At 46.3% G+C, this 22,175-nt stretch overlaps 1 protein-coding gene across 1 annotated transcript in view; it reads left to right on the top strand.

Annotated features, from left to right (window-relative positions):
* Positions 1–10,170, top strand: part of pard3ba (par-3 family cell polarity regulator beta a) — a 136,603-nt gene extending 126,433 nt beyond the window's left edge. Inside the window, exon 24 of the mRNA XM_061067263.1 lies at positions 8,896–10,170. Coding sequence (XP_060923246.1) covers positions 8,896–9,304 — 409 coding nt within the window. The 3' untranslated portion in view covers positions 9,305–10,170. The remainder of the gene's footprint in view (positions 1–8,895) is intronic.
* Positions 10,171–22,175: the final 12,005 nt, after the last annotated feature.

The raw sequence follows: 22,175 nt of genomic DNA, 5'->3' as shown, positions 1-22,175 counted from the left end.
CTACCTGTTTACAATAACTTCTCCCTTTTTCTGTTCTCGGGCCTGTTTTCCTTGATTCCATCAATCCCTCCGCCTGCATCTCTCTGTCACTTCTGTTTATATCTCTCTTACGTCTCTTTGTATCTCGTCTGGCTCTCCTGTCATCCCTCTCTCCCTCCCTCTCTCCCGCGGTCTCTTGGGCCCGTGTGCAAGGGGAAAATGAAATCATCGCTTTATAAATAAACCAAAAGATATATACTTTGAGGCCGCGGTGCTCCCTGCCAGCTCGGCGAGAAACACAGAGGCTGTCGTGTGCACACGTCGGAGCGGCGTTCGGCAAATGCACGATTCCGGTTTGCAAATGCAATGGGACACTGTGAATTCAAATGGTCTATTGTTAGAATTACAGACTGTAAACAAAGGTGGATGACATGACTGCTCCTCAGAAGTGATGCCATCTTTATAGAGTCTATGGTTGGGATAGAAAAGGTCCGCGGTGAACGTAGTTTGAACTGCAAATAATCTGGGAAATCTAAAGCGAGTTGTGAACAGCCTGAAAGTTTCTGCATTTAGAGGAAAAAACGAAAACCCATCTGTTTCTGTCATCAACTGTTCCCTCACTGCGTGTCTCCATTACACCATCTCTCTCCCTCTCGGCCCAAGAAGTAAATCTCCCTTTTTTTTTTTTGTGTAATTTTTGGTTGTCTGGCATTTTATTGTAGGTCCCTGGGAAAAAAGAGCAGCAGCAGCTAAATCACATCATATCACCAGAATACATGGGAAAGGACGTGGATGCAGAATAAATGGTTATTGATTGTCGTCGGAAGCATGACATCACCGAGATGATGAATGAGTCATTAAATGTTCATATGAGCTTCAGGAGGGACCGTCGGTTTGGATCCAGGCCGCTTGGCCCCGGCGCCTCCCGTCTCTCCTCACCTCCTCGTATCCGAGCCCGAGCCTCCGACACTGTCCACGTCTCCCTGTCATTAGCCTGGTAGAAAGTAGCAGAGAGTGTAAACACGGGCCCGTTTAGATGAGGCACGTGAGCCTTAGGTGAGAGCCAATTTCCACCGCCGCTGTTGACATAGGCGGGTTTGATTAGCGGAGCTGCCTCGGTGGCCGGGGCCAGAGCGCCTAATGGTTTCCTTTGCTGCCGAGCCAGGGCCTGCTCTGTGTCTGTAGCACTCAGCTAGCTCAGTGCCATTAGTGCTGTGGCTTTGTATTCGTAAGTGTGTGTGTGTGTGTGTGTGTGTGTGTGTGTGTGTGTGTGTGTGTGTGTGTGAGTGAGTGTGTGTGTGCGTAGAGTTTGGACGTGGACGGATTTGGAGAATCTGGAGAATGCATCATGCACTAATGAACATGTCAACTTGCTAAATGTGCTGTATTACATTTTTTAAATACACATATTTTACAATAATTGATGACTAGAGGAACGTTGTGGTTCTGGCTCCAACTCATCTGGAACCTTTCACAGATATGACTGCCGATATGAAGATATCTTAGGAATCATTGCCAATGTTTCTATATTTTCAAGGATTTATAATATATAGATATATGTATATAATTTCTATATATCTGCTGACATGTCATATCAGTCGGGCTCTCCAGTATTTCTCCATATTGATATCACCTCCTTGCACCACAGGTTGGATTTGGTGAATAAAACCATTTCTGTGGCAGCACTGGTTCCTCGGAAAATCCTGTCACATCCAACATTTCACCCAGAAAAATATCTACACACATGCATATGAGTGGGAGTGTGGGAGTGGGAGTGGGAGTGTGGGAGTGGGAGTGGGGGAGTGGGAGTGGTTGGAAGTGAGCTGCAGCAGCTGCTTTTCTTTTCCACCGAGCAATTATTTCACTTTGCATGCGGCGCGTGTCCGCCCGCCACAACAGGTGAGCACATGACTTCCAGATGTGCCTGCATATGCATCTGTATGTTCTCCTCATCTCCGCAATCACAACATTAATAAGTGAAATGTGCTAATGTCATTTAGGTGCCGTGCAGTTAAGTGTCTGAGCATCTGCACTGATTCTTAATGCACGTGTGAGAACCCGAAGAAGACAAACACACTGCAAGTGAACTCTGAACGGAAGCCCGAGCGGGAATCGACTAGAAAGGCACTTTGTAAACTTGTTATTTTGCAAAGTTCTATATAAAGAAAGTTGATTATTTATATATAGAATTTTCCGAAAGCCACATCCTATATCAACCTTATTTAAGAGTTTTATTAAAGTAACGTGGAAAAGTACATAGACACATGTAAAGCTTTCCTAGATGAGGCTTTCTGCATTTCTAACATATGCTCACACTAGGTTGCTGTTTTCCGAGTTTAATCCCATTTTGTCGTGTGTGTTTGTGTGTGTTTGTGTGTGTTTGTGTGTGTTTGTGTGTGTTTGTGTGTCGGTCTGATGAATTGGCTCTTCTCCAGCTGTTTAGTGTAAAGCACTCACGAGGGCCGGGTGCAGTTGAGGGACCGGGATAGTTCCCCTAATTTCCTTCTTCCGTTTCCGAGGGGGCAGGTGCAGCCACCGCCCCCCCCCCCGCCCCTGGGCTCCCATCTGCCACGCCATCACCACACACCCGAATTCTTCACTGTCACAAGGTGGAGGCGGCGCCTAAACGGCATCGCACACTCCCGCCCGTCCCAGACGGACACACAAACGCACACATTTATCTTCCGCTGCCTCGCATGTAATCACACACACTCCCGACAGACATTCACATGTATATAAATATGTATGTAATGCTCAGTCTGTCATTTGCACTCGCCCCACTGACACACACACACACACACATTGGAGAGGGAGGTTGTGAGTGTGGTATATGGTGTTGATGTTCCCGAGGTGTGAGTCAGATGTATTACACGGCGTGTCATTACAGCTTCCCTCTCTGGTTGGTCCCTGTGGTTCACATCACACCCGGCTCGGCTGCTCCATATAGACCTCAGTGCTGTCTGCATCTGTCTGGCTCCTGCTAAACATGGCTCCTCTTCTCTCCCTCTCTCTGCCGCTCTATTTCTAAATGTCTTCTTTTCGGTTCAGATGTTTTGCATTCCACAAATGCAACGGCACAATTTTTGGGGATTTGCACTTTTGCTGCTTTTAGACACGCACCGAACTCTGGATGTTTTCCTGACATTTTTCCAGAAGGGCTGTATGTGAGAACACAAATGTCCAAGTCAGTTCTGCCAAACATTTTCAGGAACTTTCCCTGCCAGCTTCTCGGTAAAATGCACGAAGGGAAATGTCTGAAAGATTCACAGCGAGCGAGTGGACGCGTCGATGATATTTCTAACATGTGACCGACGTGAAACCGGAAGAATAATTCATAAATGTGATCAAAATACTTGTGCTTTAAACATAAACATGTAATTTCCACAGCCTCTTTGCATGTTTTACCCAGAATTCCACCCCTCGCCTCAAAGTTCCTGCTGCGCGCTCATGTCTGAAAACAGCTTAATTGAAATGTTACCTGCAAATTATCCCTCCCCTCGTCAGTCCATTGCATCTTTAAATTGTAGCTTTATTAATAATACCTCTATTCTAATCGCACTTCTACATTAAATCATGACAAAGAAGCAAACAACCTATCTAATGTGTTCCTCCCATTTTCTTTTCTCCGTCGCTCACGGAAACATCCAATTTGCATTTGCTTGTTTTCTTCCCCTTTCACTACATTGACATTTTACAAAGTGTGCGTGAAACCCGGTGTGACAGCTGAATGGAAACACACCTACTGTCTCCACGTCGGCTGTTGTCATAAGCTCTTTTCAGACTAGATTAGCGGCGACTGGCGCGGCTCCGTTTAATTGTGATTACCGAAGGCGACCAACATTTTAATCCGGCGGTAATCTGCCGTGTAGTTTGGCGTGTTTGGCGTGAGTCAAAAGTTTCTGGAGGAACCGTCGGCCCTGGCCTTGGGGGTGCTGTGCTTTTGGCAGCACACAGGTAAACCAGTGCATATTCCACCTCTGGGGTAACAAATGGAGAAACTTGACGGTTTATTCTTCCTTGTTCATTTGTTATGTCTCTTCTCAGACTTTGTGTTACTCTGTGGTGTTTGTGTTTCCTTCTCCTTCCCTCTTACGGTGCCTTTCACACGAAGTTGCGTCAGCGAACACGTAAACACAGATCTCATTCGGACACTTTCAATATACAAACCGAGCCACGCTCTCCTCTCTCGACGAATCTCCGCCAAGTTCAATCCTAATTTATGGAAAATTCAAATATTGCGCACATTGGACATGGTTGGAGTGAGGCTCAGGTTAACAAAAGGTCCCCAGACTAAACACATCCATCTTCCTACCGAGCTGAAGCCAGCTGCGTGACCCAGGGATGAGGAACTCCCTGTGGGTCGCTGAGGCCCGCGCCCCCCCCCCCCTAATCCCCCAGCTGCTGGGCCGGATACACACATGCACTCCCATGTGGCTGCAGGTAGTCAGGCTATTACACACAATTATCTCACAACTTCCTGTATGTTTGCTTCAACACAACATCCTTCCTGTATCTGATATTACACATTTTTTATTTCCTTTAACTCTCTCAGACACTCGTCACCGTAAAGAAATGTAAATACTCCCATAAGAGACCAAGGTCAAAGGTCACCCGTACTGTCGTATCATTGCACTAGAGGAATTTATCCTCCCCATTAGTCATCCAGGAAATTGAAGAAAGAAAGTATTAAGGGTCTCTTTCACGCCTTGACGTCTTTTAGGTGTATGACACGTCTTTTTCCTCCTGACAGATTAGTGTGTGTCCCTCGTGTATCGGATAAATATCATCAACACGCCCACTCTGATGTTTTCCTGCTCTATTCTCACATCTCACTCGGACATTTTACTTGAAGGAAACACACTGTCCCTCCAGAAAGTTTCAGAAAAATGTCTGGAGCGTAACGGGGACTGTAGATGAAATCCGCTGTAATGGACCTTGTCTAAATTCTTCCAGATGTGGATTCATGTGGCTCATATCCCTGCTTTACGCTGATGGTTATCTTTGGGAAGCGAACATTGGGCTGCAGATGAAAACACAATAAGAGACGTGTTTAAATTATATTAACAATATATGGGACTCTGGGACAATGTGTGTTTTTCATTTTGTGTTTGTATGCGTGATCTCCTTTTAGTTTCTTTATCTTATCCAGTGATCCCAGGGAAAGGCCATTTCCTTCTGCCTGCACTACTGTTGCATGAGAAATGACAACAAAGTCTGATTTGCTTTGATTTGATTTAAAATAGGCGCGGTGTGAAGAAAGGTGTAATAAACAGATATTATAAAGGAGAGGGTCCCAAAGGTGAAGGAGAGGTAGAGGAAGTGGAAAAGATGTGGAAATGGAACATGGGAGTCGAGTGATGAGAGAAGAAAGGAAACTGGCGAAGCTTCCCGTCTGGTTGGGTGGGCCGGAGCTCAGGACCCAGGTGTCCCTCTCCTCTATCTCTGTATCACCCGTTCCCTCTCTCTCTCCCTCCCTTCGCCTCCCCTGGTGGCCTTCACCATTTAATCTGGATTAATGAGGAGGTTGACCTTCATCCCTCTTTTTTTTGCTCTTTCCACTTTCTGCTGAGCCGTGCAGAAAGACTCCCAGACTCCCTCACACATCTGCTCCTCGCGTCTTTATTTGATATGAAATCTCTCTCTACCTCTCACATTTCTCTCTTTCTTTCCTTCCTCTGGTATTTTCCGCTCCCTCCTCCCGTTTTTTTTCTCCCTTATCTATCTGTGGGTGTGCATGTGCGACTCGGGCTTAACGGCCCTGCTGACTGACAAGGCAGCGCTGTTCATTCATGGGACCACCTGTGTACCCCACTGCTCTGTTTGGGTGGTCAGGCCTCCCGCTCAGCAGAAAACACACCAACACACACACACACGTAGAGAAATCCACATCACCACAGTCCACGAATATCCTCCAGGGAAGTCTGTATCTACGCAGTAACACACACACACACAGACACACACAACCGGGCTGTGCGCGACCTAATCTGCGCTGAGTGAGTCCTTCTAATTGGCCAGTCAACAGGTGCTGATGTCAACTCAGGGGACCGGACGGAGGAGGCGCACGGATATGATTGCAGAACAAGGGAGAGGCTCTGAGCTCAAGGCTTCTGTGTAATAACGACAGTGGGAGGAGCCAGTGTGGAGGGCTGGGAAGCAAACGTCTAAATCTGTTTGTCGCCCTCGACTGCTGAGTGATAAAACCTGATGGAGGTTTGAGCGAGAGCCGGTTACACACTTACTGTTCGGCCATGTTTTGATTAGTGGTGGAGGAAAAAATCGATTCTGTTCAGTATCGCGATATTTTGCGCCCGCGATTATATCGATACTGTAGCACATAGTATTGCAATATTTTTTTTTTTAATACTTTATTTACAATTATATATATATATATACATGTTGACCGACTCCTTTTTCTGAACAAAAATGCCAATATTCCCAAATGAATTTAACATTTTGGGTCATGACCTTGCAGCCAACTGGACTGGACTCTAGTAGTACACATTTGTTTATTTTTCTCAATTTGATTGAAGCTCTAGGTTACTCTTATTTATATGATTATTCTCAGGTTTATGTTACTCTATTATGTCTGCTTTATGTTACTGTATTTAAATAATTGTAAGTTATGTGCTGGGAGCTCAGCGTTCATGTGAGAGGTCTCCTATTCAGAAAATAATTACAAAGGTCCTGTGTCCTGAATGTTCAAGGACAAAGTTTTTGCACTACCCTTTCTTAGTTTTTGCACTTCAGTAAATGTGTAGAAGACAATGTTGTTCACAGAATTAAATGTGACATTTGAAGTGAGGTGAGCAGTCTTATTTTCCTCATTTTTTGTAATGCCTTTGAATAATATGGGGGACATGAATCGCAATAAATCGCAGAATCGAATCACAATACTTGCAGTATCGCAATATATCGCAGAATCGCAATACTATTGAATCGTGGCCCAAATATCGCAATACTATTGAATCGTCACATTTTTGCCAATTCCCACCCCTAGTTTTGATGCACATTTACTAGAATAAGCATGCTGATTTCTGAATCCTTTTAAGGTGAGATTCTATAATAATAGCCAAAAGTATGAGATTTAACAGTACATATACAAATATATAGAAATAAGGCATTACTCAGTGGATATTGATATTACTGACAGTTGTGCTAGGTGACGTGCACTGTACAGTCTTGTGGTGGTTTGGAACAACCCTGCTGACTTCGTGTGAGGGAAAGCGTTTAATGTCAAAAGTTATCATTTATGATGTTGACCAGGCATCACCGCGGTTTAAAAATAGAGCGAGTTTCCCCCCCGCCGCGGCCAGGGAAGACCTGACTTCAGATTCGCTTACTCGCCGGACTCGTGTGTCACCCCTCCGCTCTGGAAACAGCTCATAAGACGGAAAACATTTGAACGGGCCCGGTGAAAGGTGAGCGTCCCCTCCCTCCTTCTTTCCTCCCCTCGTTCACTCTCTCCCTCTCCTCCCCCCCTCCGTCACCCTGAGGCCCGCGTGTCGCCTTACCCAGGGGTTTAGCCCCTAATCACCCAAAGCTAGTGGGAGGCAACTGGAGACTTCCAGCTGGCTGCCTCGTTACTGCGGACCCCTGGGACACACACACACACACACTCTCACACATTCCTACACACACACACTACCTCATATATGCTTACCGAGGCATTTGCTGTTATCTCTTGGCATCTCTCCATCCATGTCCCCCCACAACTCGATCCTGCCAAGGCCACAGCCGAGTAAACTGAATAACAGGAGGAGGTGAGGGAGGTCTCTGGCACGTCCACTCCAAACCAGTTTCAACCGGTGTCAGATATTGTCTTCCTCTATAGTCTTAAGCAGTGGTGGGAAGTAACAAAGTACAAATACTTCGTTCCTGTACTTAAGTAGATTTTTCAAATATCTGTACTTTACTTGAGTATTTATTTTCCTGAGTACTTTTTACTTTTACTCGTTACATTTGAACACCAATTTCAGTACTTTCTACTTCTTACATTCTCAAAACTGTCTCGTTACTTGAGCAGCAGAGGTTAGCGCAACACGGGCTTTACGCACTAGTCCATTACTATTTAAGATATATAATATATAGTTTAAATATAGTATTTATTTTTTTATCATTTTTTTTCATTTTTTTCTCAAAGAACAGTACAACAACAGTTCCGTTTAAAGACATTATGGCGGAACATAACGGAAAACGCAACAGGAAGTCGCCATTCTTTGATATTACACGTTCAATCATGTTCGATCATATCAACTTTTAAATGACGTCTTAGACCTACTATAAAAAGCACTTTGAATTTTTAATTCTGGTACTTGTACTTTTACATTTGATACTAAATGTCAACACCAGATACTTTTGATACTTAAGTACATTTAATATGAGCTACTTTGAGACTTTTACTCAAGTCATTTTCTGACAGGTGACTTTTACTTTTACCAAAGTCACTTTCAGGTAAGATATCTGTACTTTTACTCAAGTATGGCTTTAAAGTACTTTATACACCACTGGTCTTAAGCGTACGTATATGTATGCATGCATGCACGGACTTTACCACTACATGTTCTTATATATGTATATATTTTTGTTGTTTTATATATATATATATTTTATTGTACTTTCCACTCCAGCAGCACAAGAACACTTCCCTACTGGACACCGACACAATCACATCATTGCATCCCATTCCTGTATCTGTATTTATATTCTCCTTATGTGATTTATGTATGTATGTCAGTGAGGTGTTTAAGTGTTAACTGTATAAGCTACTGGATGATCTGAATTTCCCTCGGGATTAATAAAGTATCCATCTATCTATCTATCTATATATATACATGTGCGATTGTGTGTGTGTCTGTGTCTTATAAAAAAGTTATGCAGCTGCAATTGTGCTCACGCTACACACCTTTTCTCTTTCAGGAGGGATCCGTATGACTACCCCACCCACTCCAGACCCGCGCCAAGAGAGGCAGCTCCGTACCCCAGCCACGCCGGCCGCGTCCCACTCCCTCAACTGGGCGCCCAGTACGAGCAGGCGTCCGGAAACCAGCGTTACTACCCCTCCTCCCCCCACGCAGGACAGCAGCCACGCACCGCGGCCAGGCAGGACGTCCCCCTCTCTCCCAGCGCGGGTCCCAGAGGTCGCCACTACTACGAAGCCGCCGGCGGGCGAGTGGACGGCTACCGGAGCGCCAGCCCGGGCCGCTACACCAGCCCGGAGAGGAACCCGGCCCCCAGGGAGCGCTACACCAGCCCCGAGCGCTACACCTACCGGGACGACAGGCAGCCCGACCCGAGACAGAAGAACCCAGTGATAGGTGCAGTGTGAAAGGTAGCCCCCCCTCCATCAACCCACTCAACTGTACAAACGAGGCCTCCAGAGTTTATAAATAGCTCCAAATATATATCAGCTGTCATCCCGGCTGCCTAAGTGTGATTTTGCCGTATTAATTTATTCAATCATGAAGCCTGAGGGCGTTAGGTGACGAGCTGAGGGGCTGAAACGAGTCTGTCCTCACAGGCCGACGCCCATTTAACAAGCATTAGGGACTTATACAGTATGTGGATGTACATATTTATATAGATATACGTTTGCCACTTATTTACAAATGTGTCATTTTGCTAAATGGATCCTATTTTGATATAATTTTACTACGTAGAAATGAAATTAAGGGAAATGAAGTTAATGCCACACAGTAGAGGGGAGGAGTAAACTGAGCGTGACGGAGGCGCTGCTGACTCAGCGTTTTTTTTCACACGCCGGTGTTTCGAAGGAAGCGAAGCGCGATCACCTTGACCGGGCCCCGGGCTGTGATAACAAAAGACACACAGGAAGTTGAGTGGACAAACAGGAAAAGGAAATAGCTGCCCTTCAAAGTGTCTCCTTGTCCTTGATGTTGTGTCGCTCGGACGTCCCTCACGTCCTGCCGTCACACCGGACTCTCTCGCCTTTATTTGTGCACGTGGCCGATGCATTGATGTGTGTTTTATACCGTATCGTTACAAATGAGTCTAAATGTGATATTTCTGTGCTGTTTCTAATAATACGACATCCGCTGTGTGACTCCTCATCCACTGTGCAGCTCATAGAGACTTTAAATCAACATTTTTATCCTTAAACATATCAAAGCTTAGTGCAATGATTTCTCCTTAAATGTGTCAATGGTGGTTTGGATTAAAAATGCTGTCAAATAACTACATGGTTTTTGTTTTTTTGTTTTTTTACACTTTACTTTACATTAAATGTTTTGAAATTCTCATCCTGTGCAGAACCAAATCGTTTCATTTAACCAATCAGCCCAAATATATTTCAAATACTCACGTTCCCACACGAGTCATCACTTTAAAAAGAAATCCAATACTCTATTGAGCTTCACGTCTCCGAGCCGGATCTCCGGACGAGTCCTCCCTGTGGGATGAGTGATAAGAGGAGCCGGCGTTCTGATAATGACCGAATCATCTCCGACAATTAGACGCAGGGAAATCTCCACTAGAAAGTGATTACGGCCCAATTTGCTCTCAGAAACAAAGATGGCAGTGATTGGTGAAATTAGACTTGAAACGGGGAATAATTAGCGTGTGGAGGAGGCTGTTTCTATCAGTTAGTGTTTAATTATCTCCGAGGCCAACAGGGAGCAGGCCTCCGCTGATCTGTCTAGTCTCCGACCCCCCCCTTCCCGTGTCGGGGCCGGGATCGACCTTTTCAAACCAGATAAATGCCCGATCAATTGTTTTCATTTAAGCCCGTTTTTAAGCAAATGAACTCTTTCCCAGATACAGCCGGGGCGACATCGATGCTCCTCACCTGCTTCAGATCATCCGTTTATCTGAGAGTTTCGAGCAAAGGCTTTTTATCACATGTTTCTATCCACATAGTGACTGAATCCCGATGATTTTCATTAGAATCCGGCCCCAAATATCCTGCTCACACGTAGAACTACAGCCCATTTGAAGAGAAAAAGCCACTCTGCTAATTTTAGCCTTCAGAGACAAGTATTTTAGTCACGTTTCACACTTTAAAGGACACATAAAGGAGGTTTGCATGTTTGAGTCCATTAAGCGTCACATGGTGCGTGGCTTTACCATTATCAGAGGAATTACCATGCTTCGATAGCGCCATGATAACGCCACGGTAATGGTATTAATGCCGCGGTAGTACCCTCAGAAGCGTGGCACATTCCTCAAGCCCTCTTCTGCGAGGCATTCAAAGCCACTCGGCTTTCTGAAATGTGTGCTGATGAAATTGTTGCATTCATGGGTTATTTTGTTCAAGAGTAAAAATCGGAATGATAAAACAATGAGAGGGCTCTCGAGCATCAGACATCAACGAGGGAATTTTATCAAAAAATGAGCAAACGTTAAAACTAGAAAGACATTTATTAGAGTCCATTCCTCCATCAAGTCCCCTTAACTTAATATTAAAACCAAACTGCACCCAGCTGCTCTACAGCTCTCTCTGGGACAAAAATTCTCTACAATAAGTTTATATAAGAGTAAAACTGACAGGAAACTACACAAAGCACCAGTTTCTGAATATTTTCATTATAAAGATTCATCAAGACTCAACCTCAGTCGAAGGAAACCGACAAATCCTTGATTCTGAAGGTCACTGTTTCCTGTGGTTCAGCAGAGGTCACGTCCTCGAAGCCGTTCCCAGCACTTAAGTTTCCTCCACTGGTCGTTCACTGGATCAGGAGAGGGAAACACCGGCCTCCTCTGAATGCATGTGGTCAGTCTGCTGCCAGAGACAATAAACAACAGCAACTTAACAACAGAGAATTAATTTGCGTTTAATGTCCATTAAACAAAAGCTTTGGAGTCTCTACAAGAGGAACTTGGATCAGTTACAGTGTGTGAGTGTTTCCTCTTTGTTCACGGCCGTCCAGAGGAGACTCTTTTCATCAACCACATGACACACACTCAGATTGGACACGCTCACGGCCGCCGACAATCTGACAGACACACTTTCATGCCTCCAGTCTGCTACACACACTCACACACACACACTCGTCATGTGAGGACTTCTCCCTCTCCTACCCAACGACCTTTGATTCAAAGGAAAGCCGTACCCTTCCTTCACATCTCTTCGTCTGTTCCCTCCACCCGTCCTCCTTTTGTTCAAGTTCATTGAGGATTCCTCTCACTTTCTTTTTTGCTTTTTGAAAATACACAATTTCTTCTTGTGTCATTCAAGACTTTTCTCGCATGAATTTGACGCCTCATAAACCCCTTTTTCTTTTTTTTTAAGGGCGAAGAAAGAAAATGCAGAAGCACAGTCTGTTCCCCAGTCAGTGAACTCTGCAGGTTTTGGTTCTGGGTGGGGGGGGTAGAATTCCCTGGTTATGTTCCCCCGGCATTACCTATTCAGCCCGCGCCCCTGTCGAACACCTGAACTTGTTAGCATGTGTCAGTCAGACGCTTCGCTCCGGGGAGGTAAAGGCAGCGGAAACGCTTCTATCTCGCCCACGCAGCCCAAAAAAGACTGAGCTGCGCGAGAGAGAGAGAGAGAGACACAGAAAGACGGAGGGGAAGCAGATAGATGGAGAGACCACACACTATCATGCCGCAGAATGGAGGTATGGGTTTGGCGCCCGCGGCGACCTCAACCTCCCCTTCATTCCTTCCTCGGCGTCCTCTTCATTAAACGCACATTCCCGTTTAATGCCCGCCTCTCGTCCCTCATCCCTCTGTCCTTCACCTGCCGTCGTTCATTTCAATTCCTCCCTCGTTAGGGCAGCTGGGTCTCGGGGACGGCGGCGTGGTCGAGAGCGGGCCGGGCCGAGCTTCTCATTTAATTATACAGTTCATTAGAAAGCCCACCCCACCCTGGAGGTCTGAGACGGGCCACGGGAATATCGCTGGTGGCTAATGTGCAGTTTAAACGGCCTGAATATGGAGATGAGTGGAGTTATGGATTAGCGGCCCCCCCACCCCGTTAGCCTGCCCTTCACCCACCTCCTTCTCTTTAATGTGGGCCGTGCAGCCTCTTCATACAGTATCACTCACGTCGGGGCGGGCCGCCGCTTCACCCGCCGTGTTTGTTTGATATTGTTCACGAGCTGTGAAATTGAATTTTCCACCGGGCCGGGGCTGATATTGGAAATAATTTCATATCCTGTGCAATATTCGTGCTTGGTTTCACCTTGTGCTGTGTTTATGACAAATCCGTTCTTACTTAATGTCTCTACCTTTCTTTTTTCCTTTTTTTTCCTTTCTGCCGACTCGGTGTTAATTCAAACCGTATTTACCCTGAAAGCTTCGCCCACACACCACAGCCCGAGCCACCAACCACCATCTTTTTTACACCAACTGTCGCCATGGCAACGCAGCCGCCGCCACCGCCGCTCCTTTCCTTTTTCCAATTTTTTTCTGGAGCTGATGACATCGTCGTGGCAACAATGAAAGGTTCATACATTCCATTATGGAGAGAAGCGGGATGTTTTTCTCCCGTTTCGCCGAAACATCTGCTCGGATCAGCTCGTATTCTGTCAACTCCTTTATGAGAAAGTGGCTTTATTCTCTGTGGCAACGCTGGTGTCATGTGACACGTGGGGGGGGGGGGGGGGGGCAGGCAGCTGGAAAACCATCTGCAGCGCATTCAGCCGGCGTCACTTCAGTGTGGTGAGCTCGTGTGGTTGCAGCCGGTTAGCATGGATCTATTCAGTAGGCTGCTTTTGTGACATTGTTTTCATTCAGTATCACAAACATGAGCAGAGTCGGTGAGACGGTTCCAACCAGTGGATGCAACATCACCTCTGAATGGACCAGTTCCCCGTGGAGCTCCTCCCAGAATCCCACGGGGCGCTGCCTCCGTACCCTCGTCCAAACCCCACCTGGACGTCCCAGCTTTCCTTTCACCCCTAAAAAAAGGCGCTCTGCACTCCGGCGTGAACCCCAAGGCCGGCGGCGGTGGTTCGCCGGCTTGTGATGCCGCCAACACCAGCTGAAGTCCGTGACCCCGGGGCCTCATCCGTCAGGCTCTCAGCACCGGCCCTGGCCTCTGACACACACAGGACGACAGCCAGAGAGTGGAAGCGTGCAACAGGGAAATGCATCAGAGTCAGAGGGAGACCGTATGAAATCATGTGTGTGTGCACTTTGTCCAACACTTGACTTGCAGTCAGTGGACGTGTGGCAAAGTTCTAAATGTTTCCAGAGGCGGTGCTGCTGCCAAACTGTGGTTGAGTGTGAGTCCAGACTGAACTGCCTGTCGTACCCTCGACTCAAATCCTCATTCTGTTCCTCATCGGCTTCTCCTGCTGTTTCTCACACACACAGCACATCCTCAGTGCTCTGCCCTCACACACCAACATGTGTGTGTGTGTGTGTGGCGGAGACTCAGCTGACCGCCTGGCAAGCACTGTGAAATTGGCGCCCTTCTCCTCCAGATGCCAGGTGTTTTGCTTGGCAGTCGGGGGGGGGGGGGCGCTGGGTGGGGGGGTGAGCTTGTGTCAGGGGTGTTGGGTAGCTGTGTGAACGGCAGGGGGAGAAGGATGGAGCAATGTGTCGTGTGGCCCGGCCGCTCGGCTGAGGCCCAACGCTGCCGGGACCCGCTTAGTTTCCGCAGGAGCTTGAGCCAGAGGTACAAGACATCCTTATTTACCAGAGGGAGATATTATTTATTGAATTATTATATGTGTATTTCTGGATAGTGGGAGGAAGTGGAGATGCGTCGTCCATAATGTTGCAAAGGGGTGGAAAGTTTCCGGTAAATTTCCTGAAACCTTCCGGAAACTTTCCATGGGAAGGTTAGCTCGGGAATTTTGGGAATTTTGAAAAAATAAAAAAATACGCAAATTAAACGCTGAGCAATAAAAACATCATTCAAAACACTATTTTAAAGATGGATGGAATGCAGCACACACTGCATGTTGAGTTTCAACCCTCCACTGTGCATTCTTCCATCACATGCACAGATAATTCCCAGCATCCTTCACTCTACAGCAGGGCTACTGAGGCATTTCACCCCATCCAATGCAGAAGAAACGCTGTGTACATAAGCAAATACTGTGCAAAGACCTATGTTAAGAATGACACAAAGATGCAGAAGCATATAGTCAAGTGCCCAAAGTTTCCTCAGGACTCAAATCAGCCTATGACAAAACAAAATGTTTATATTTATGTCTGTATATGACAAGGTAAATACAGTTAGTATAAATTACCCACAACATTTCCCGTTTATTCCTGTTAATTCAGTATATTCCCGTTTATTCCCGTTAATTCCCGTATATTCCCGTTAATTCCCTTTAATTCCCATGGAAAGTTTCCAACTTTGAATATTCCCGGAATTTTGCAACCCTAGTCGTCCATCAATCCAATTTATTTACAGTCTGTGGTACGATGCCGTAATAGAAGTTGAAAACAAGTTCTCACTTTCCTTCATTTTTGGCTTGAGGGGGAGTTTAAGGCCGGTGGTTTGATTCCCAGCCTCGTGTTGGTTTAGCGGAGATGACCGTACCGGTGAGGATTAGATAAGGGTGAAGACAAAGTGCGGCCTCATTGGAAAGTGGCGGCGGCAGCCAGCAGTGTAATGCAGCCACGCATTCCTTCCAGAGAATGCCAAACAGCTCGCTGAAAATGAGCTGCGGCCCGCGGACTCCACTCCGGTCTCCGCTTTCTCTCTTTCAAAAAACACACACACACACACACACACACACACACACTCTGCGCCTGCCACCAGCTTCATTAGAGCTAAGAAATGTCCTACTCGTTAAGGCGAGGCAATTAGTGGCTAATTGAGAAGCTCTCTGCAGTGAAGACAAACTCCTGCGACCGGTTTGTGCGTCCGGATTCCAGCTCTCGCTCCAAGCAGCGGAAACACTGTGAGACGTTTTCTATTTATAGCCACAGAGAGTTTCAGGTGGCACAAACATCCGACACATGGTTTTAAAATATATTTATAATTGTTTATTTAGGATTTGTTTTCCGCTCAGGCAGTTTAGAGTTGTGTCGTGAGCTGCAGAAAGAAAAAAGGCCTAATGGGGAGTTTCTCTGAGTCATTTGAATTCGCCTGCCCCTTCATTAGACCTCTTCTCTAGACATAACAGTGGAGCTGTCCACACACACACACACACACACACACACACACACACACACACACACACACACACACACACACGCACACACACACACACACACACAGCAACCTGCCTGCCCTTCTCACTCCGCAGCTTGACTTTCCATCGCTCCGTCTCTCTGTTTCTCTCCTCCATCTCCTCTTTCCATTCTGTCACTCCTCTCACCCAATTCTTTGCAGTCCACAGATAAGCTCTGTGATAGGGAGGAAATGAGAGTGAGACACACACACACACACACACACACACAGAGAGAGCATGCCAATCTATTTCACTTGCTGCCGATGAGGCCGATAAAGCCGCAAACATGCAAAATAAAATGAAGGATTTTCTTTCTGGTTTTGATTGAAGAAAAATCTTATTTCCTCACAAATCTAGATAGAACGCCTGAGTTATGTAAACACACACACACACACACAGAGGCTTGTTCAGTCTCTTTGTACCCACACACACACACACACACACACACACACACACACACACACACACACACACGCACACGCAGGCTTGTTCCGTCTCTTTGTACCCACACACACACACACTGTGGATTTCCCCTGTAAACCTCAGAGATGTGTGACCCGCTCGGTCCGACCACCCTCTGAGAGACTGTGTTTTTATAACACGCCTTATCTGAGCCCACCCCCCCACTTCAGAGGGAGACGAGCTGTGGGGCTGAGCCGGGGATTCCCTGTGTTGTGCTTAAATCCCAGCACAAACACACACACACACACAACCCTGCCTTGTAGCAATGTGGGCAGTCACTCGGACTCCACTCACTGTTAAAGGTGAAGGTCTCTCCACACGAGAGCCTGCAGTGGACTGGACTCGAGAAGTGAGTCATGAACACACGCCCTGGAGGAGTGAGGGCCCGTGGGGGGTGCACGCTCACATCCGACTCGTCCTCTCGAGTGGAGGGTGAAGTGTCCTCTGACATACGTGTGTGTGTGATGTGCAGAATGACAGGAGATGAGTGTGAGTCAGTCGAGGGGAAGGAAGAAAGGAGTCGTTGAGAGGAAACAATGTAGAAATACAGACATATATGACATTAGTACCTAAAGGTGTGTGAGTGTTGAGAATGCCGGGCATGCCGTGCTCTCCTCCTCCTCCTCTCTCTCCTCCTCCTCCTCCTCCTCCTCCGTCCTCCTCCGCTGAGGCATATTGATGCGGCGTTCGGAGGTTAAGCCGCCGGTTTAGTGTCCGGGCGGCCGTGACATTCTGCCCGGCCGGCCTGTAATTGACTCGTCGGTGTGTGTATCAGTTAAACCTCGGCTCACCTGCTCCGTGCTGCTCCGGGGGGGGGGAAAGCTTGTGATTGACAAGCCGCTCTAATGCTGCGGCTCTGCAATTTTTGAGCACACTGGGGGGGATCTGCCATTGTTGTTTCTGGCAGGTTCTTTTTCCTAAATTTGATTTGTGGTTGTTGGTTTTTTTTTGCTCTTGGCATTTCTCACACTTGTTTTGTTGTTCATCTGTCGGCTGCTTGTCTGTCTCAGTCCGTCTGTCATCACTGTGTCTGTTCTCCACCTCCTCGGGCTCCGCTCAGACCTCCGAGCTCAGGGATCCACAGTGTCACTTTGTTTAAAGACTTTAAATCATTCTATCATCTAACTTTGACCTGGATCACTGATCAAGATTATCAAATCAGGATCACAGATTCAATTTAAAACCCTCGGACCGCTCGTCTGAACTTCCTCCACGTAGGCGGAGTTTAGAAGATGATTTTTGTGCCTCAACAGCTTGTGAGTGGAACGCCAGCGAGCGTGCAACACAATACACCGCCTGTGTTGTTCTGCGTGACATCATCACCAGGCGCAGGGTCCCGCCACTCCGATCCTGCTGAGAAGCTCGATCCAGACTGGATTACGTGATGTAAACCGATTTTTATAAAGATTGGATCCGACCTGGAACGGGATCGGGTTTCCTCTGGACAACTGGGCCCGGGTGTTAGAGTAACACGGCCGAGCAGAGACCAGCTGGGGCTCTCAGTTACTCTGGAAAGTTCGCTGCTCATGCTACAGGCATGCCGCTCTGAGTTTGGCTCGGGTTCAGCTGTCTGCCCCTGTTCATGTACACATGCACTTGCACCCACTCACTCTCTCTCCCTCTATCTCTCTCTGTTTCTCTCACACACTCCCATGGACCATATGTTCCCCGGTGACTAGACGCCAGTACAGGAGCATTATCTATTTAAGGCCACTAAACTCTGCGGATTAGATCAAGATTCTGCCCCATAATGGCCGGTCTGGCACAGCACCCTGCTTCAATTAAGGCCTCCTCACACACACACACACACACAGCTGTGATCGGAAATGATGGCAAAATGCTCACACACCCTTTTTTTTTTTTATTTAATTGTGTATTTTAACAGGTTTCATTTCTTCCACCCTCACATTTCCTTCCAACGCGACATTTACATCATTTGGAAAAATCGACTCCCGCTCCTATAAGACGTCCGCTGGCAGGAGAGTAAAGCAGATTAAAGCTCATTATTAGCATTAGGAGATATATTAACACCCTTTATTTTAAAGAAGTAAAGGTTTTGGAGGATGTATGAATCTGTGATGTTTGAGCTTTACGATCTAAACACGTCTTTCCTTCTCGGAATTCGGACTTTTCTTATGGAAACAGTCCAAGGAGTGGTGGAGGAAACAAGAGGTAACTATAGTGATGGTGATGGTTTATAAAAACACAAGCATGTGTATAGGAGAACACAAACCGATGCAGTTGATATAAAAGCTGCACTGAGGTTGTGTTATATCCTGATTTGTGCATGTGCAGTGACTTCAGAGGACTTCACACAACACTTACTGTAACCTTGCTCTAACCTTTAACCTTAACTTAACCTTAGATCTAACCTTAAAACATCTCCCAGTATAATGTAATGGATCACATTATGGAGACTGGCTTTTAGTTATTTAAAATTATGCTCGACCGTGCACATTGCAGCGTCCTCTCTCCACATATCTCTATCACATCTCCCCTCACACACACACACACACACACACACGCACCATGCTCCCGTAATGATGAAGTTGGTTCCATTTGCTATTCCGGGCTCCCACTTTTATTTGTTTGTGCCGTGGAAGCCGCTCTGTGAAGTGCTCGGAGTCGGGAATGTTGGAATAATGAGGCGAGCCTGTAAATAATGAAACAAAGGATGTAGAGCATCAATTAAGAGCCATTTACTGCCTCACGTCCATCTCATCTCCATGTGTGTGTGTGTGTTTGTTTGTGCCTGTTTGTGATCTGTGATTTTTATTTTTTTTGTGCGTGGGTTTTTGCAAATACGTCCTGAAAACACATTAATCAAATGGTGAAACATGGCGTTCTCCTCTGATGTGAAGATGAGCCGTCAGGAACCACAGTGAGGACATTGTCACGGTAATTGCTCTTTGACAGCCGCGCACACACGTGCACGCTCGCATAAAATCTTTAATTGCCTCCAAAATGTTTATGTCAAGACGGCGTTGGTGAGATAATAGCCGGGGACTGGGCCGGCCCACACTAATGGCGGCTCCACATTTAGCGCCTCGCATCAGCAGAGGAATCAGATATTTAGCGGCGAGTTAAGGCTGCTGTTGTTGAGGTGATGATGCTGTTGCTGTTGGACGCCGGCCAATTCATTAAAAAACTTACGGCACCAGCAGGAAATCTAGAGCGTCGAGGCGCAGCGGGAAGATTTTAATAAACACAGCTTATGTGGCATTCTCAATAACCTGAGTTTTATTCCTCATGTTGCTGCAGGACCACGTCGTGCTGGATTTGTGACTCATATTCCACAGTTTATAAAATCCAAACTTCTTATTATGATCTCTGTAAGGATCAATAAATAGATGCAGAGATTATAGGAAAGTGTTCAGAGTGCAGAGCTGTAAATATTTCAATCTTTTCACGTTTCTACCAGCAACCTGAAAAACAACATTAGTGTAAACTCCTCAGGAAATGAATCACCTCGTAAAACATGTTTGATCCCTCGGCTAATGACTTTAAATGATATAATAACAGGAAGGAGCTGACATCTGTTCCAGCCTCTATATGCATCTGCATCCAGAAGCCTTAAAGCTGCACTGATCAATACTTTTATGTCAACTATGGATCGAATGACTAATGTAAGAATGATCGCCCACAGAGAATCATCACCGAACTGCTCTGGTCCCTTTGAGCCGGCTGAGATTGTTTATCTAGGCTCAACCTAGTTAACTATAAGCCAGTGAACATGGACAGTAGTAAGATATTTAGAATCTAGCTATCAATAAACATTTAAATAAGGATCATGAATAAGCTACTTTCAAGTCTTCTACTTAACAATTCTTTTTTTAATCATGAACAATAAGGCTTGGTATGTATGGGGGCGTGGAAACCGTGTGATTGACAGCTAGGACCACCTATTGGGAACAGGCTGCAGGTGTAGGTGGGCGTGCAGTTACTCCTGGTTTCACAAATCCAAGATGGCTCTCGACAAAATGCCAAACACCAGGCTTCCACACTGGCCGGACATGTGATCTGGATGTTCGCTCCTACATCTCTGCAGCAAGGTGAGTCCCAGCTGTTGTCATGAAGGGACTAAATTCTCCCAGCATGCACTTTGACGTCTGATCCTGATCCCGACTCTGAGGCCAGATGTGCTTTCTGCACCATGACACGTCAAAATGTCTCCTGTGGTAAAGAAGGTCCTGTGGTCCACCCACACGAGTGCAGTGTGAAGACCACCAGAGAACAAGGAGGCTTCTCTGAATTTGGCATTTGAATGTTTTTCATCATTTCTTATTCACCAAACAGGAAACGACAAACGGAGCCAAGACTTGACTTCTTCGTTGGGGTCTTCACCGCTGAGGAGGAAAGCACCGGTAAGAGTTCTCCTCTCGCAGGTGCAGTGTGTTCCTCTGTTCATCTGCTTCACACACACACCCTCACACACTCGCCAGGATTTGTTTTATTTTTATTTTGCACATCAAAAAACAGTGTCACATTAGACGTAATTAAAGGGAACAAAAAACCGACTCCGGAAATATCCTCTTCATCTTTTCCCTGTTTATTCGCTATTGTCGGCAGAAGGGCTCACACGCTTTGAACGGACATCGAACAGACAAGCAACATGAATGATGAGCGGGTTTGGCTCTGATCCCAGATGTTCTCATAACAGTCTCCAGACGACATGAAATACGATCCGGCAACATGAAAACAGGAGGGGGGGGGGGGGGGGCAACAACTCTGCCACTTTTAAAACTGTTCCCTCCTTCCTTCTTATTAGAGAGAGAGAGATGCAACTCTGCGTTGGATATCCTACACACTAATACAGTTTTGCTGCTTCCTTTGCATGTTATTATAGGGAAGTTAGATAAAGTTGGGGAAGTGCTCTGAGAGAGATGTTTCATAGATGGATGGAAATGAGGCTGCACACACACACACACACACACACACACACTCACACACACTCCAGCTGTAGTAGCGATGACCTTGCTATCTCTTACAGCAGCTGCCGGTCCATTGTGCGCTGTGGATCAGCTCACTTACCCTCACACACACACACACACACACACACACACACACACACACACACACACACACACACACACACACACACACACTGCCTCTGTAGCCTCGGCCTAATTATCACACTTTGGAATCTGTTCGCTGCACAAACCTCTGAGAGATCGGCGTTCTCTAAGTCATGAACTTGTGCCGGGATGTTTCTACCACAGCCCCCGAGAGCAGAAGACACGGCTCTTCCCTATCTGGGTTGCAGAATAACAAGTGAATGATTTATGGACGTGAGCACTTTCCCACAGCGGCGGAGGATCTGATGCAGAAGCGAAACAACAACAGGCTCGGGGCGGATTGTTGTTATTTATTGAAACCGGCCGTTTCCCCGTAATGAGCGGTTTGTTGCTGTCATTTATTTCTTCATTGTTTTGGAATATTAAAAAAAACCTTGTAATCACAATCAGTTTTTCTAAGTCTAATAACTGAGCAGGGATTTGTCCCGGTGGCATCGGAGCAATAAACAAGTTTGCAAATGTATCTGTGATTACAAAACACCGCCTGAATCAAACCGTCACTTTGGAAGTGAAATGATTAGAGGGTCGTTGCAACTGAACATCTGTTTCATACTGATTCAGATCAAAC

Source organism: Limanda limanda, chromosome 23 (genome assembly GCF_963576545.1).
Source record: "Limanda limanda chromosome 23, fLimLim1.1, whole genome shotgun sequence".
In the NCBI taxonomy this organism is placed as follows: Eukaryota; Metazoa; Chordata; class Actinopteri; order Pleuronectiformes; family Pleuronectidae; genus Limanda; species Limanda limanda.
The sequence above is the reverse complement of the archived record's forward strand: the minus strand, read 5'-3'. Positions and strand labels throughout refer to the sequence as shown.